Genomic DNA, 16,056 nt, shown 5'->3' on the forward strand with positions numbered 1-16,056 from the left:
ATTGCATTTCAGGATTACTTTTGTCACTTTGTATCCATTATTTGATCCTGTTTATGGTTCATAAAATTATCTACGGCGAAGCCCCGGGATACATGACAGATCTCATAGACCTACCAACCAGAAACCAGTGGCGTACCAAGGGGGGCGGTCCGCCCTGGGTGCACGCCACTTGGGGGGGGGGGGGGGGGTGCTGCGCATGTGTTGGCAACACTCGTTCCCTGCTCCCTCTGCCCCGGAACAGGTTACTTCCTGTTCCAGGGCAGAGGGAGCAGGGAACGAGCGAAGCCGACAGGCGCGTGGCACCCCCCCCCCCCCCAGCAGGTAAAAATGCACCCGGGAGTGTCCTTTCACCGGGGGTGGGGGGGTCATGCTGCACCTGGGAGGGGGGTGTCCTTTCGCCGGGGGGGGAGGGGTTGTGCTGCACCCGGGGGGGGGGGGGGGGGGGGGCATCGGCGATCCGCCCCGGGTGTCAGCCATGCTAGGAACGCCACTGCCAGAAACACAACAGGACCAACACGAACATACCTAAATCTTCACTACCCAAGCTGCAAATACAAATCAACTTATGCATCCAGCTTTTCCTACGTAAGCCCAAACTATGGAACGCATTACCAAACGCCTTGAAAACAACGTATGACCACCTAAACTTCCGGAAATCACTAAAAACTAACCTATTCAAAAAGGCATACCCTACCGACGCAACTTAAATGCCTGAATCCTGCAACACAATGAAACCAAAGCTCATAATGGACATAACGTAACTCTTCCTCCCTACAATTCCCTAATGTGTCTGTTACACATGAACCTTACTCTAGCACAACATCACTTTGTATTTGTTGATATCGGAATTGGCGAACGCCTTTACGGTACTATGTAAGCCACATTGAGCCTGCAAATATGTGGGAAAATGTGTGATACAAAAATGTAACAAATAAATAAAATAAATATAAAAAGGACAGTAGGTGCCTATGTTTCTTTATAAAATGGGCTCCTAGCAGGCACCTTGTTATACAACTGCCCACCCAATGACTGCAACTTGCATTCCTATAGGAAAACATGACTGGCAGAAATAGTACAGGTGTACATTCCACATCAAACCTTCCTGCAAAACATCAACACATCTACCAAACAGGAAACAAAAATCCTTCCCTGAAAAGATAGAACTACAAATTTTCTGGAATATTTCAGGAAGCCATTTTGATGCTCTTTGTTAAAGATCTAAAGGTTGCATTAAGAAGGCACTATATCCGGCCATCTGCAGTCTCTACTAGAAAAAAAAGGGTAAAGCAGAAGAGCACCTACCCTACAGACAAAGCAGGCATTGGGGTCCTTTTTTGTATGCCTTTCCCACCTTGTTTGTCCTCTGAAATTAAATGTACTTTCAAACTGCTCATCTTAACCATGCCAAGGTATCCTTGCAGAGCCTCACAGCTCCTGAGAAGCAAGGACCACTACACATAAGTTGACGGGAGGGCAAATGTGAAATGGATGAATTTTCTTCAGAACACATGTTTTATTCATGTCCTGTTAAATCTTGCCACTTCCCATCAGTTCAAATTGAGCATAACCTTCTGAAACATTCTTCCAAAATAAGAACCAAAAGTGGCAAGCACAGAGTAATGAATGCTTGTCCTTGAGCTGTGCTCTTGTGAGTTAGTGGATCTGTTAGGATATCCTATTCAGCATCCAGGGAACTCTGAGGATACTGAAAACCTCCTAGAAAAATCAGCTTGGCATTTTATTTTTGTTTACCTGACAGTGTTTGAACCTGCTGTAAATGTACACAAAATGTTTGCTGAATGCAAGCTATCATTCATTGCATTTCCACTCACCCCCCCCCCCCCCCAAGCCAAAGTACACATTCTATGCCTGCAGTGTCTCACGGAAACAAATGTTTCCACAAAAACATCAAGGCCAAACTGGGAGCTTCATGAACAAGAAGGAGGGAGAGGAAGGAAACACAAGGGACGAGCCACAAGGCAGTTAACAGAACTTTGGTAGGACAAAACAAGATTTTCCTCATACCTCCGATAACCTTTCAACAGGCAGAAAAACAAATGAGAGAGGGAATGGAATGTACAAAAGACCACAGCCCAAGGTTCTTATAAAAACACCTGCCCTTCCAAAACATTCTCATTTGTTCTTATACAGATAGACAGAAGGACAATTTGTTGCACAGACAAACAGTGGCGTTCCTAGGCTGGCTGACACCCGGGGCGGACCGCCAATGCGTCCCCCCCCGGTGCAGCGCGACCCCCCGCAGGCGAAATTACACCCCCCCCCCCGGGTGCAGCGCTCCCCCACCCGGCCAAATTACATCCCCCTCCCCCCGGGTGCATTTTTACCTGCTGGGGAGGGTGTCGCGCGCCTATTAGCTCCGAGTCCGCTCGTTCCCTGGCTGCTGCTCCCTCTGTCCCGGAACAGGAAGTAACCTGTTCCGCGCAGAGGGAGGGAACGAGCAAACTCGGAGCCAAGAGGCGCGCGGCAGCCCCCCAGCGGCGTGCACCCGGGGCGGACTGCCCCCACCTTGGTTCGCCACTGCAGACAAACAAAGGAATAAAGTACTTTTTTTTGTTTTAAACCAAAGAAAAGGCCATACACCATGCATTTAATAGCTCAGATGGAAAGAGCTAATGCAGACCTTAATGAATGCTACACAAACTTTGTATGTTTATAATTCACCCTGAAGATCATTAAATGTTACTCTTGTTATGAAGCTCCACCACAGGATTGCAAGAGCAGAGGAACTCACCGGCCATTGTCCCGGCCTACTCCCCACACACGGATGCTGACAATGGGCTGTGAGTGGAGGACGGTGCGGTCCATGGGGTCCACCAAGTTCAGCATTTCATTCTCCAGGATCAGGTACATGTCCTTTCCCTGCAGGTCAATCAGAAGGCAGGTCAGGTCCACAGTCTAAACAAATTAAACCTATATCCTATTTCATTAGCGCTGTGACTTTTGAGTAGATTTGAAATGAAGTACAGATTTCAGTGAGTTAGCATGGCAAACTGCAGCACATAAAAAGCTAATGTATTCATAGGCCTCAAAACTGTTTTCAAATCCTGTACACTGGTTGACTTGATTATCGGGAAACTTAACTTAGGGGTTGTGAGTGGAGGAATAGCCTAATGGTACTGCAGTGGCCTAAGAACCAGGTGAACCAGGTTCGAGTCCTACTGCAGTTCCTTGTGACTCCAGGAAAGTCACTTACTCCTCTATTGCCCCAGGTACAAAATAAGTACCTGTATATAATATGTAAGCAGCTTTGATTGTAATCACAGAAAGGCTGTATATCAAATTTCATCCCCTTACCCTTTCTCTTCCCTTTTAACTAAACTGCGGTAAAAAGTGTCTTTAAATGGCTTTTTCCCTGCACACCAAGACCATTTTAACCACAGCTAAAAAATGGTTGATGTTCTAATGTTGCTATTAATGCGCAGCCATTAAAAAGCGGGAGAACTTACTGACACCTATTTTGCAGGCGGTAAGGGCTCACATGGTAATCCTGACCTAACCAGTTAGCATGCAATAATGCAGATGCACTGATTAGTACATGAAGGGCTACTCTCTATCCCCAGACATGCCGCCTCCAACAAAAATGTTAAAATATTTATTTTCAGTGCTCCATTGAATGGCATCTGTGTGCCCAGATGCTGTGACAGAATACCGCTTAGTGCCTACCATTTCGCTCTACTAAATGTAAGTGACCAATACAAAATTGCCCCTTGCATTAATATGCTATGTGAGTTATAGAATAGTGCTTAGCCACTTTGATGTCACATACGCGTGTAAACGTACACTTACCTAAAAGTCCCAGTACTCTGTACAATTACACATTCAAGTGGGGTGTAAATGCAGGTGCTCAGGCATAGAATTACTCTTTTAGGGGCAATTCTATAAACTAGGTGTTAACATTTACACGCATGTTATGTGCTTAAATGTTTACAATACTAACATATATGCTCGTAAGACACCTAAGCGCTGTTCTGCAAATAACTGCATAACTTACAAAGCTTTTATTTGCAAAGGGGAGGATGTGTACACAGGGGCGGCGCATGAGGACACAGGCATAACCTCATGTACTTGTATAATTTACTGTAAGATACATGGGTATCTGCTGCACTTAAGTGCTCACATTTACACCAGCTCTACAGCTGGCATAAGTTCTCCCACCTAAACATCATGCACGTATATACCCAGTCGTACTGGTTTTCCTTTAGAGAAAGGGTCCTGAAATCTAGCCCTCGAGGTCTACAATCCAGCCTGGTTTTCAGGATTTCCCTAATGAATATATATGAGATCTATCTGCATGCAATGGACACAGTGAATGCAAATAGATCTCATATATATTCATTGTGGAAATCATGAAAGCCAGGCTGGGTTAAATACATAAGTATTGCCATAGTGGGACAGACCGAAGGTTCATCAAGCCCAGCATCCTGTTTCCAACAGTGGCCAATCCAGGTCACAAATACCTGGCAAGATCCCCAAAAAGTACTTATTCTAGAAATAAGCAGTGGATTTTCCCCAAGTCCATTTTAATAATGGTCTATTGACTTTTACTTTAGGAAGCCATCCAAACCTTTTTTAAACCCCCCACTAAGCTAACTGCTTTTACTACATTCTCTGGCAACAAATTCCAGAGTTTAATTACATGTTGAATGAAGAAACATTTTCTCTGATTCATTTTAAATTTACTACTTTGTAACTTCATTGTGTGCACCCTAGTCCTAGTATTTTTGGAAACAGTAAACAAGCGATCTACCCATTCCACTCCACTCATTATTTCATAGACCTCTATCATATCTCCCCTCAGCCGTCTTTTCTCCAAGCTGAAGAACCCTAGTCGCTTTAGCCTTTACTCATGTTCATTGCCCTTCTCTGTACCTTTTCTAATTCCACTATATCTTTTTTGAGATGTGGTCACCAGAATTGAACACAATATTCAAGGTGCAGTTGTGGAGATCTGTTTTAGAGAATATGCTTCTACTAGATGCCCTGTTAAAGAATTGCTCCCATAGTTCTCATTTTACAATATATGTATATTTTAAAACTTTCCTGGTCAGCTTTTGCACCTCCTCCAAGGCATGCATAAACTTCTGCAAAGTGCTTGTTTCAGCCAAAGCTTAAAACACGTGACTGAACACGTGAGGGGACAATTGTGCTTGGCCCTCCAGTACTTTGTATTAGCTTTAAAATATATAAATTTACATTTCAGGGCTTTCCTACTTAATTGGTAGAAATTATACAGATAATTGTCTGAACTACGGCTCTTATATGTACAACTGCCAGCACTTATACATGAAGTTAAAAAAAAAACACTGGATGCAGGTGGTATCACCCTCCTTCTGGCATTGGAGAAATAGGTTTCATGAATTGATGCTATGGAAGGCCAGGGAAGCCCAGGGCACTTCCAAGAAAAGAAGGAAGTTTATCTCCATCTGGACCAAGTACTTACAAAGTATATCCCATAAAGCGAGAAGTGCAATATTAAATAAATTTTCCACATAGGGGACCATAAAGGAGGGAGAGGATAATGGTAACTAGAGTTCAGTAACACAACATAAGGCAGAGCAACTTAACCAATACCGTAGCACAGGAGTGAGTGGGAGATGTAACTGAATGGCTCATGAAGTGAATGCGAAATATTTCATGATAAAAGGGGGGAGGGGGGAAGGGGATGAAAGGGAGGGAGATATTAGATAAGGGGTTAACCGCGATACAAATACAAGTTATTATTCTTGGAAAGTGCAGATAGCGGGTAATGTTCATTGTTGTTTATTGTTCTATTTTGATACAAGGATTATGTTAAAGACAGTATTAAGGGGGGGAAGGGGGGAATTGGGAAGGAAATTGTAAATCAAATTTGATGATAATGACCGCGGATTAGTGTACATATGACTGACAAAGTTTAAACTGTTATGTACTTAATCAAATGATTGTGTTAATCTGTGGCATCATCAATAAAATCTTTGAAACATGAAGTAAAGAAAAAAAAAAATCAGTTGTTCCGTTTATGATCTCTGGCACTTATACATGGAAGCTGACAAGTGATGCTGTTGATTTTCTGCACGTGTAGGTTTTTGAAACACATGCTCTTGCTCTATGTGCTGGCAAACATGTTGTTATTTGTCAGCACCTTCATACAAGTTTTACAAAAGGCTCCATGTAAAATACAGAGGGAACTGTGAACATCCCAATTCCTATCTCAACATCCTGTACAAAATGAGGACTTTATTAACTTTTAAAAATAATTTGGAGATTTTCCAAACATTCACACAACTCACTACAATATTCCATCTCTCTTTGTTCCCTCAGATTAAAGGGCCAAGTATAGTCTTACAAAAAAGCATCTATCCTGGAATGTTGATGCAATTGCTGTTTCTTGGGCCATGAAAGTGGCATTTAGGCTCCACCCACTGCACTGACATCATAGTAACATAGTAAATGACGGCAGAAAAAGACCTGCATGGTCCATCCAGGCTGCACTACAAGATAAACTCATATGTTCTACTTTTTGTGTATACCTTACCTTGATTTGTACCTGTCCTTTTCAGGGCACAGACCTTGTAAGTCTGCCCAGCACTATCCCTGACTTCCAACCACCAGCCCCGCCTCCCACCACCGGCTCTGGCACAGATCGTGTAAGTCTGCCCAGCACTATCCCCGCCTTCCGCCACCGGCTCTGCCACCCAATCTCGGCTAAGCTCCTTAGGATCCATTCCTTCTGAACAGGATTCCTTTATGTTTATCCCACACGTGTTTTCATTTCCACCACCTCCCGCGGGAGGGCATTCCAAGCATCCACAACTCTCTCTGTGAAAAAATACTTCCTGACATTTTTCTTGAGTCTGCCCCCCTTCAATCTCATTTCACGTCCTCTTGTTCTACTGCCTTCACACCTCCGGAAAAGGTTCATTTGCGGATTAATACTTTTCAAATATTTGAACGTCTGTATCATATCACCCCTGTTTCTCCTTTCTTCCAGAGTATACATGTTCAGGTCATCAAGTCTCTGCTCATACGTCTTGTAACGCAAATCCCTTACCATTCTCGTAGCTTTTCTTTGCACTGCTTCAATTCTTTTTACATCCTTCGTGCCAAATTCATATCCTCACTTATTAGCTTTGCACATCCACCCATAAAGCAGCCCATCTGTCCTTAAAAAAAAAAAGGCCTGCACAAAGCAATGGCGTAGGCACAGGTGGGCCTGGGTGGGCCGGGGCACATCCACTTAGGGCTCAGGCCCACCCAACAGCAGCACATATTTAGTGCTAGCTAGTGGGATCCCAAGCTCCGCCAGCTGAAGACCTCCCCCTGATGGTGCTACAAACACTGCTCGCCACTTCAGCAGTCTAAACTTCCTAAGCTGCTGATACTAGCCTCATCGCATTGGGGGGGGGGGGGGGGGGGGAGGGGGGAGAACACTTGGTGCCAACCCACTTCTTGACTAGGCCCACCCAAAATCTGCTGTCTGGCTACGTCCCTGGCACAATGGAGTGCATCTTCAACAATCATTTAAATTGAATCCTATCTGCAACTTATTGCACAACTGCGGACCAGCCACTGAAAATGCTGTAGCCCTTGTGCTAGCATAATATACTTTAGGAATTCCATCCAGAGATAGTCACATTGTAGTCTCAGATCTTAAAGGCTCTCCCAGGTCAAGAGTTGTTTCTTATGCTGGAAATTTAAGTTGGATGTATATGAACATAGATGTGGAATAAGAGCACTTAATTATAGTACGCCTATGCAGCGTTGTTTCCTTTTCTGACTTTTTGGTACTCTACCTCATAAAGCCCTTTCCAGGTCCACACGGATCTCTGCTCACCATAGTGTCAGGGCTGCCAAGAGGGGGGGGCAGAGGGAGGCAAAATTCCCTGGTCCCAGCCTCCAAGGGGGATCCGGCGCCGGGATCTTCCTCTCTCTCTCCTGCTCCTGATGGACCCCGTATGATCGGGTCCCAACAGGAGCAGGAGAGAGAAAACTCTGGTGCCGGGCCCCCCCCCCAGCGCTGCTCTTCACTCGCTTCTCCCGCTGTGCCGAGCGGTTGCTTTTCCCCCTTCAGGCACATACTCGGTTTTGAAACCGAGCATGCGCGCCAAGAGAAAAAAGCAGCCGCAGGGGCAGGGCAGGCATGGAGTGAAGAGCAGCGCTGGATTCTTCCGCTGGTGGGGCCTCAGGATCCCCACCAGCCCCAAGGTACCTCAGTTACGGCAGCGGTGATCCTGGGGGGAAGGGGGTGGGAGCGGTGATGATCCGGAGAAGTGGTGGTGATCGGGGGGGGGGGGGGGGGGGGGCAGCCGCGGTCTCTCGGTGGCCCTGCATAGTGTGATCCTAGTGCACCACCAGCAAGAGACGACAATATTCATTTTGAATAACCTGAAACCCTGATTAGTGGCAGGATCCCTGAGGACAGGTTTGGGATCACTGCAGTAGGAGCTGCTCATATAAATTATGTCTGATACCATCCAGGCCAAAAGCATCATGATCATTTCCTTTCATTCCGTTTTCTAAGGTCTTTATTCTATAAATCATGTGATGATTTAGGTTTTTATTTGTTATATGACAGATAATCTGTGCTGGAATATATTTACCTTAGCCTTTACTTTAGCCTTGATTGATTCTATAGAACACTGATTTATTGCTGGACTATTCTACTGTGATTCTTCTTTGGCCTTTTTCATTGCTCCCTCTCATCCGTGGTGAAAATGAAGAGTCCTAAAGTCTACTTCAACACCCTCGTGTCTAGGTCAGTGGTTTTTAAATACACCCCCTAATTCTATCAAATTGGGCACCAAACTTTACGCTTAGCTGGCAAACTTGCACGTGGAATTAATAGAATGTCAGCTGCACGCAAAACATAATTTAACATAATTTAATTAACTTAATTGAGGTTAACAGCCAGTTCTGGATTACATTGGTGTTAACTGGTGATAATTGGCAACAATTAGCAGTTGCGCGTGGAACTGCCCTTAGTCACAATACTAGAAGTTTTATGTGGAATTTCTTTTATCTTGCACAAGTTTTAGGGGGCGGGGCAGGGCGTGCCTAGCAATAACACATGTAGATTACAGAATACTAGAGGTTGTGTGTCTGACTGCCAACAGTTAGGCGCAAGCACTTACACCAGCCTCTGATATGGTTTAAGTGCTTGCGCCTAAAGTTAGGTATGAAACCAAGGACTTAACTTAATATTCTATAGTGGCAGTTAGGCAAGGAACTGTCATTATAGAAGTCACACTTAGTGTGCATCACCCTGGCGCTTAAAGTTTGGCATTCTTTCTTGAATCTGCCCCACAGTCCTCCAGAATCCCCAATAGGTCAGTTTTCATGTCTACTGAACTAAGCAAATTAATCCACCTCTGTGACTAAATGGAAATGCAAACGTATCTCCCATATTCATAGCACCAGGTCTGTTCAGATTACTTAAGAACCAGATCTGAAAATCATTGTGTTAGGTTAAAAACAGGCAGCAGGCAGTGGCGTAACAAGGGCGGGGCGGTGGGGGTTGTCTGCCCCGGGTGCACGCTGCTGGAGAGTACAGAGAGCAGCCGCGCACCTGTCAGCTCCGCTGGTTCCCTGCTCCCTCGGCCCCAGAACAGGTTACACCCTCCAGCAGCCAAGAATGCACTGGGGGGGGGGGGGGGGGGGCTTGATGCGCCGGGGAGGGGGGGGGGGGGTCGTGCTGCACCCTGGGGGACGGACGCCGCTGCACCCAGAGGGGGGGGGGGGGGGTGCGCAGTGGCGATCCGCCCCGGGTGGCAGCCGACCTAGGATCGCCATTGGCAGCAGGTATACAGAATCATGTTTTCCTCCTACAGTTTCCTGTAATATAGTTCTAAAAGATTACTGTCTATTAAAGCAGAAATCAGCAGCTATGTCCCATGATACACATACAGAAGTTTGTTTCTGGAGAAAGGCTTCTGCAGAAAGCATTATATAGGCAGCTCAGGTCTTTTCTTACCTCTCCCCAGATGCCAACTGTGTCTCTGATGTCATTCTTGCAGTAGGATAACTGTCTGATGCAGCTGTTCACAGCAAAACTGCTTTTACCAGGAGCGAGATCTGCTTCCGCCATTTCCACCCAGCCCAGAGAGCGGACAGCAAAACACTGGAAGACACACAACAAAACTACTGCATGAACAACCGGGAATTATATGGCTGGAGGCATTAAAAAAAACTGCAGAAAGATCTGATTTTCAGAAATTCTATTTTTAAATATGCAAATCAGTTTCAAAAGAACCACACAAGTGTGGGGAGAAGGCTTAGGGTTTATTTTAAAACTTCTTGCTCACCAGTGTCACTAAATATACCCCTGGATTCTATATACAGCACCCAAATTTGGGTGCTGATCAAAGATGTGCATGCAAATTAATTGGCTTACGAGCTAATTGCAAAAAAATTGATGTTATCAGTTACTACAGTTAATTGGCATTATTAAATATTTGTACGCGCATCTTCCTGGACACTATTCTGTACCCCTGCACACCTAAATCCCTTAGCATGCAACTCAAAGGAGGGGTGTGGCTAGGGCCAGGGCATTAAAAAAATGCGATCAGAGCTATAGAATAGTGCCTTTCTCATGCCCATAGTTGGGTGCTGGAATAAATACTGATGGCCACATTTGGACATGGGAATGAGCTCTAAGTGCTAGTGCATTAAACTCAGAGCGTCCTTTATAGAATAGCATTCCATGCATATTTGAATCCAGTCCATAGTGTGCAAAGCATAATACAACCTATCAGATCACAACATTTAACACTAATATCTAAGGGGTCAATATCTGAAGCACTTTAATCAGGCAGTTAAATGGTGCTGGGTGGCCCAGGAGATGATAATCAGAGGCACTTAATCGAAAGTTCCTACTGAATATCAGCTCTGATCACCACAGAACTCACCAGTTAGTTCCAGGGCAGTCCAGGAGTAGAATTGGGGAGGAGCTGGGACTTATGCAGGCACCAGCAATTTTTAGTGCCAGTGCCTGCACAGCTAACTGGGCATGCAGGACTGCACAAAAGCAGTTCTAACTTTGCCCAATTAGCTACCTGGCTAAGGCAGGGGTTCTCAACTCTGCCCTTGAGACACACCTAGTCAGTCAGGTTTTCAGGATGCCCACAATGAGATTAATTTGCATACAGTGGAGGTAGTAACATAGCAGATGATGGCAGATCCTGAAACTCTGACTGCCTGGGTATGTCCCAACTGGGTTGAGAACCCCTGGGCTAAGAGAATGAATATTGGCCATACTCGCATAATTTCCAGGTGCTGGATATTCAGTGTCAGTGCCTGGACAGGAACTGGCACTTAAAATCTAGATCTAATTTAGCTGGAGACAGTCAGTGTTTAATGAAATGTTCACCGTCACAAGCTGAATATTGACCTGTACATTAACATTTTCCTACAAACAAAATAAAACTCGGAATAAAAAAGGGAGGATCCTATTGATCTAACTTAAACTGCCAGTTATGGGGCTGTTTTACCAAACTGACGTAAATCATGGCCTTAGCGTGTGCTTATGTGGATCATTCCCACGTGCTAAGACCATTTTTATCACATGGGTAAAATGGCCAAGTTTATTTTTATAATTTATGGCCACACACTCATTTTTCCATTAGCGTGTGGCCATTAGCACGTGAACCCCTACCACCACCTATTCTGTAGGCGGTAAGGGCTCATGGGCTAATCACAGACTAACTGGTTGGCATGTGGCAATGTAGATGCGCTGATCAGCACAGTGCATGCCTACTCTGTTCCCCCGACCTGCCCCCAACATTGAAAAATAAAACCTATTTTTCAGCACATGGGAAGTCTGAGTGCGCCCTGCAATAAAGCAGAGCTGCCAAGGGGTCCCAATTTTTGACAGGGAGATTTTAGTACACGCCCACAGCCCCACCCCACTTTGCATTGGCTATGCCCACTCTACATGGCTCCGGCCCTAGCACACCTCAAACCCACGGCCATTTCAGAAAATAATTTATTTACTAGCCTAACACCCTTTTCAATTAGCTTTCTGAGGCCAAAACCTCCTGCCTCAGGTCAGTGTAATGCTGTTATGGTATCCTCTCCTGACCTGAGGAAGGAAGTATTGGTCTCTGAAACTTTATTAACACAGGTACCATATTACTTTATCCTAAATTAAAAATAAAATTATTTTCTTTACCTTTGTTGTATGGCCATTTACTTTTTCTAATTGTGTTGCTCCCAGTGTCTTGATTCTGCTTTCCTTTGTTTTCGCTTAACTGTTTTGCCACCATTTGTCATTTTTCTCTCCTTTTTCTTTGCTTTCTTCAATATTTTTCTGCCTCTCTCTCTCTCTGTCCAGATTTAATTCATTCTTACTATCCATTCTTTAATTTCCTTCTTTTTACTTCCATCTACCTATGGCTTTTCATCTTTTCCTCACCCTTGTTCTTCCCGTGCCCCTTCCTCTTATTCTCCAGTCTTTCACCACTCCCCTTTTCCATCCAGCAGCTCTCCTCTTTCTCTCCCCATCCTTCCAGTGTCTCCCTTCTTTCTTTCTGCATCCTTCCATCCAGCGTCTCCTCTTTCTCCCTACCCTTCTATCCAGCAACTTCCCTCTTTCTCTCCCCATCCTTCCACCCATCTACCCTCTCTCCTGATCCTCCCACCTAATGTCTCTCTCCCCCTCCTTCTATCCAGTGTGTCTCTCTCTCTCTCTCTACCCTTTTCTGTTCAGTGTCCCTTCTCTCTCCATATCCTTCCAGTCTCTCTCCTTTCTCTCTGCATCCTTTCATCCATCTCCCCTCTTTCTCTCCCTATCCTTCCATCCAGTGTCTCTCTCCCTATCCTTCCATCCGTTTCCCTCTCTCTCCCCTTCCTTCCATCCATTTTCCCTCTTTCTCTCCCCATCCTTCCATCCATCTACCCCCTCTCCCAATCCTTCCATCCAGTGTCTCTCTCTTTCTATCCCCTTCTTTCCATCCAGTGTCTCTCTCTGTACCCTTTTACATTCATCATTCCCCCCCTCTTTCAATGTCTCTTCTGTTTCTCTCCCTACCCTTCCTTCTAGCGTCTTCCCTCTTTCTGATCTCAGCCAGGATCCCCCCCCCCCCATTTTCTCCCCATCCTTATCACCAGCAGCTTCTCTCTTTCTTCAGCCCTTCTCCATCTCCCCTCCTTCTCTTCTCACTCTATCTTATCTCCTGCCTCCCGCTCCTCCTTCCACCAGATCTTCATTTCTTGGCCACTGCTGCTTCTCCTGTTGAGCAGCAGCGGCCGCTACAAAAAGAAAAAGAGCTAATTAAACAAACCAAAAATGTTTTTAAAAAGCAAGCATGGCACCGCAGGCAGCCTTCAGGCATTGGCTGTCGGCTCTGCAGCCGCTCCTCTCTCCTCTCATTGTCCCCAGAGGAGCGCAGCGTAGCAGGAAGTCGATCTCAACTTCCTGCTTCAGGGGCAGTGACATGAAAGGAGCGGCTGCAGCGCCGACAGCCAACGCCTGAAGGCTGCCTGTGGTGCCACGCTTGCTTTTTAAAAACATTTTTGGTTTGTTTAATTGAAAAGGAAGGCAGGATATAAATGGGGCTTCACTATAGTTATGGATATCGCTCCTTAAGAAGCTTGCAGCAAAACAGAAATTTTCTGTAGAGTGTCCCCAGCCGCAGTTGCTACTAATGCCCAGATAAGTACCGCCAATATATCAGTGATATACAATAAAAATATATAACATAATAAAAGAAGTAATATAAATACATTATTCATTTTGATAATATCGAAGGTTTTTTTAGACTAATGAGGAGCTCATGCACTATCCACATCAGAAAGCATTCCTGTCAATAGTGGATATAAGCATTCAATCATTCACTGTTTAGCTGTTTTAACAGAGAATGTTGAGGATCTGAAGTCTTTTTCCTCCAAAAGATATTAATCTTATACGTCTCAGCCCTACACATATAAGTGGTCATACACTTGACCTTGTTCTCTCTCTTGCTACTCTCAGCTTGTCCATGCTAGGTCTGACCTCCTCCTTACTATTGACCTATTCGAGGCTTTTGATATGGTGGATCATAAAATTCTGTTCACCAGACTCTAGCAGATTGGGCTAAGAGATACTACTCTCCTATGGTTTTCATAGGAGAGTTACTCAGTTAATCACAGTGGTGCCTCATTCAACTTTTTCTCTGGCTTCCGGAGTCCCTTAAGGCTCACCCCTGGGCTAGTCAATATTTTCTTGGTGCCACTTCTTACTCTGCTAGACTTTACATTTCGTGGCATATGTTTATGCAGATGACATTCAAGTCCTCTGTACTCTTGACTCCTCTGACCCACTCCACATCTATGATGTTAATTCCAGACTTATTCAGATAAACTGGTTGCAAGACAACCAGCTCACCATAAACACCAGTAAACCCAAATCCCTTCTCTTCAGCAATCATACAGGTCTAATGCTGCCAATTCCTATCCTACTCTGCTCCATCCCAGTTCCTCTCGTACCAACCTTTCAATTGTTTTCTGAAGTTTAGTAAATCAGAAATAAGACTAAAAGACTCAGGCAATTACTTCTATAAGAGAGGCCCAACAAATTATAAAATTACTTCTCTAGTCACAACGGAATTCAGTTTTGAAAGGTGAGGCAGCACAAGCTGTCTTTTGCCTTCTGATCTCAATGCATGAGATGGGACATAAGGACACAGCACCTGAGACAAACAAGAAGGTGCCATTCCAGCCATGCTTTATAAACAAGCAACAAGAATTTAACTCTAATTCTAAAGCAACAAGATGTAAAATTAAGAGACAGTGCTTACAGAAGCAAAATTATGTCTGTGTCAAAAGCTACATCAGCACTGATGAAACAGGTCCTTGGCCCTGTCCCCCACTGCCAATCTAGTTTTCAAGCCATCTCTAATCATAGTAACATAGTAAGTGACGGCAGACAAGACCTGAATGGTCCATACAGTCTGCCCAAGAGATTTAAATCAACAATGAATGTGATATTATGTACATGATCACGGTCTTTCTTTGGTGTTTCTGGGACATAGATCATAGAAGTCCACCCAGCTCTACCCTTGTGTTCCAACTACTTGAGTTGCCATCAAAGCCCACTCCAGCCTATCAAAATCCATCTTGTCATTTGCGGGACAAAACCACTGAAGTCTGCCCGGCACCGTCCTCATGTTCCAAATTACTGGAGTTTCCATCGAAGCTCTCTCCAGCCCATCCTAAACCGGATTGCTATATGCGGGACTCAGACCGTATAACCCAGCCCAGAACCGGCCTTAGTTGATGCAGCCAAAATCATCATCTAAACACCACTTGACATGCAAACACATATGCAACCCTTTAAGTTTGGTTTTTATATCATTCATTTTCTAATTAGAGATCCTCTGTGTTCATCCCATTAGAAAATAAATGATATTAAAAAAAAACAAAACAAAGGGTTTTTCTGTAGTGATTTTCTGCCAGAAAGCTAATCCGGAACCTTTTTTGAACTTGCTTAGTTTTCTTTGTGGAAGGTAGAAAATACCACTGGCCCTGACTAGGCATTTTAAAGAAAATTATCATGACTCAAATACAAATGAGATATATTTGCAAATATGGCCTTTAATGTATGCAAATATATCTCATGAGTATTCATGAGGCTAACACTGAAAACCAGACTGGCATGAAAGTGGGGAGAGAGCCCAAGGACCAGTCAGAGCAGCATTCAGGCTGGAAAGCAGATCATACAAATTGTATATTTGTTGCTAAAGTGGTTTATAACTTTCACCTAATTTTAGATGGTTAGGATGATACACAGGTTCTTGCTAAATGAATTGCGGAGTGAAGCCATGAGAAGAGCAAAGGCTCCAAGAACATTTCAACAGAATTCCTTAAACCCAATTAAAAAAATTACAGAACAGTAAAATACTCTATGGAGTGCTGCCCTCTGGTGGCCAGCAGGACTCATCTTGTAAACTGCTTCAACGTCACACACTTCTTGGATACATTAAAGACCGACACCTGTTGGATCCATAAAACAGTATTATAGTTTATATTTTTAGAGCACTGAAATATAATATATATGGTGAGGGTAGGGGGAGTTGCCTTTCA

At 44.5% G+C, this 16,056-nt stretch overlaps 1 protein-coding gene across 8 annotated transcripts in view; it reads right to left on the reverse strand.

Annotated features, from left to right (window-relative positions):
- APBB2 (amyloid beta precursor protein binding family B member 2) overlaps positions 1-16,056 on the reverse strand; it is a 664,454-nt gene that overhangs the window by 180,153 nt on the left and 468,245 nt on the right. For all 8 annotated transcript variants that reach the window (XM_030191336.1, XM_030191335.1, XM_030191332.1 and 5 more), the window contains 2 exons: positions 9,971-10,117; positions 2,753-2,880 (listed from right to left, as the gene is read on the reverse strand). In XM_030191336.1, the coding sequence (XP_030047196.1) occupies positions 2,753-2,880; positions 9,971-10,117 (275 nt within the window). The remainder of the gene's footprint in view (positions 1-2,752; positions 2,881-9,970; positions 10,118-16,056) is intronic.

The sequence above is a fragment of the Microcaecilia unicolor genome, chromosome 2 (genome assembly GCF_901765095.1).
Source record: "Microcaecilia unicolor chromosome 2, aMicUni1.1, whole genome shotgun sequence".
NCBI classification, from domain to species: domain Eukaryota; kingdom Metazoa; phylum Chordata; class Amphibia; order Gymnophiona; family Siphonopidae; genus Microcaecilia; species Microcaecilia unicolor.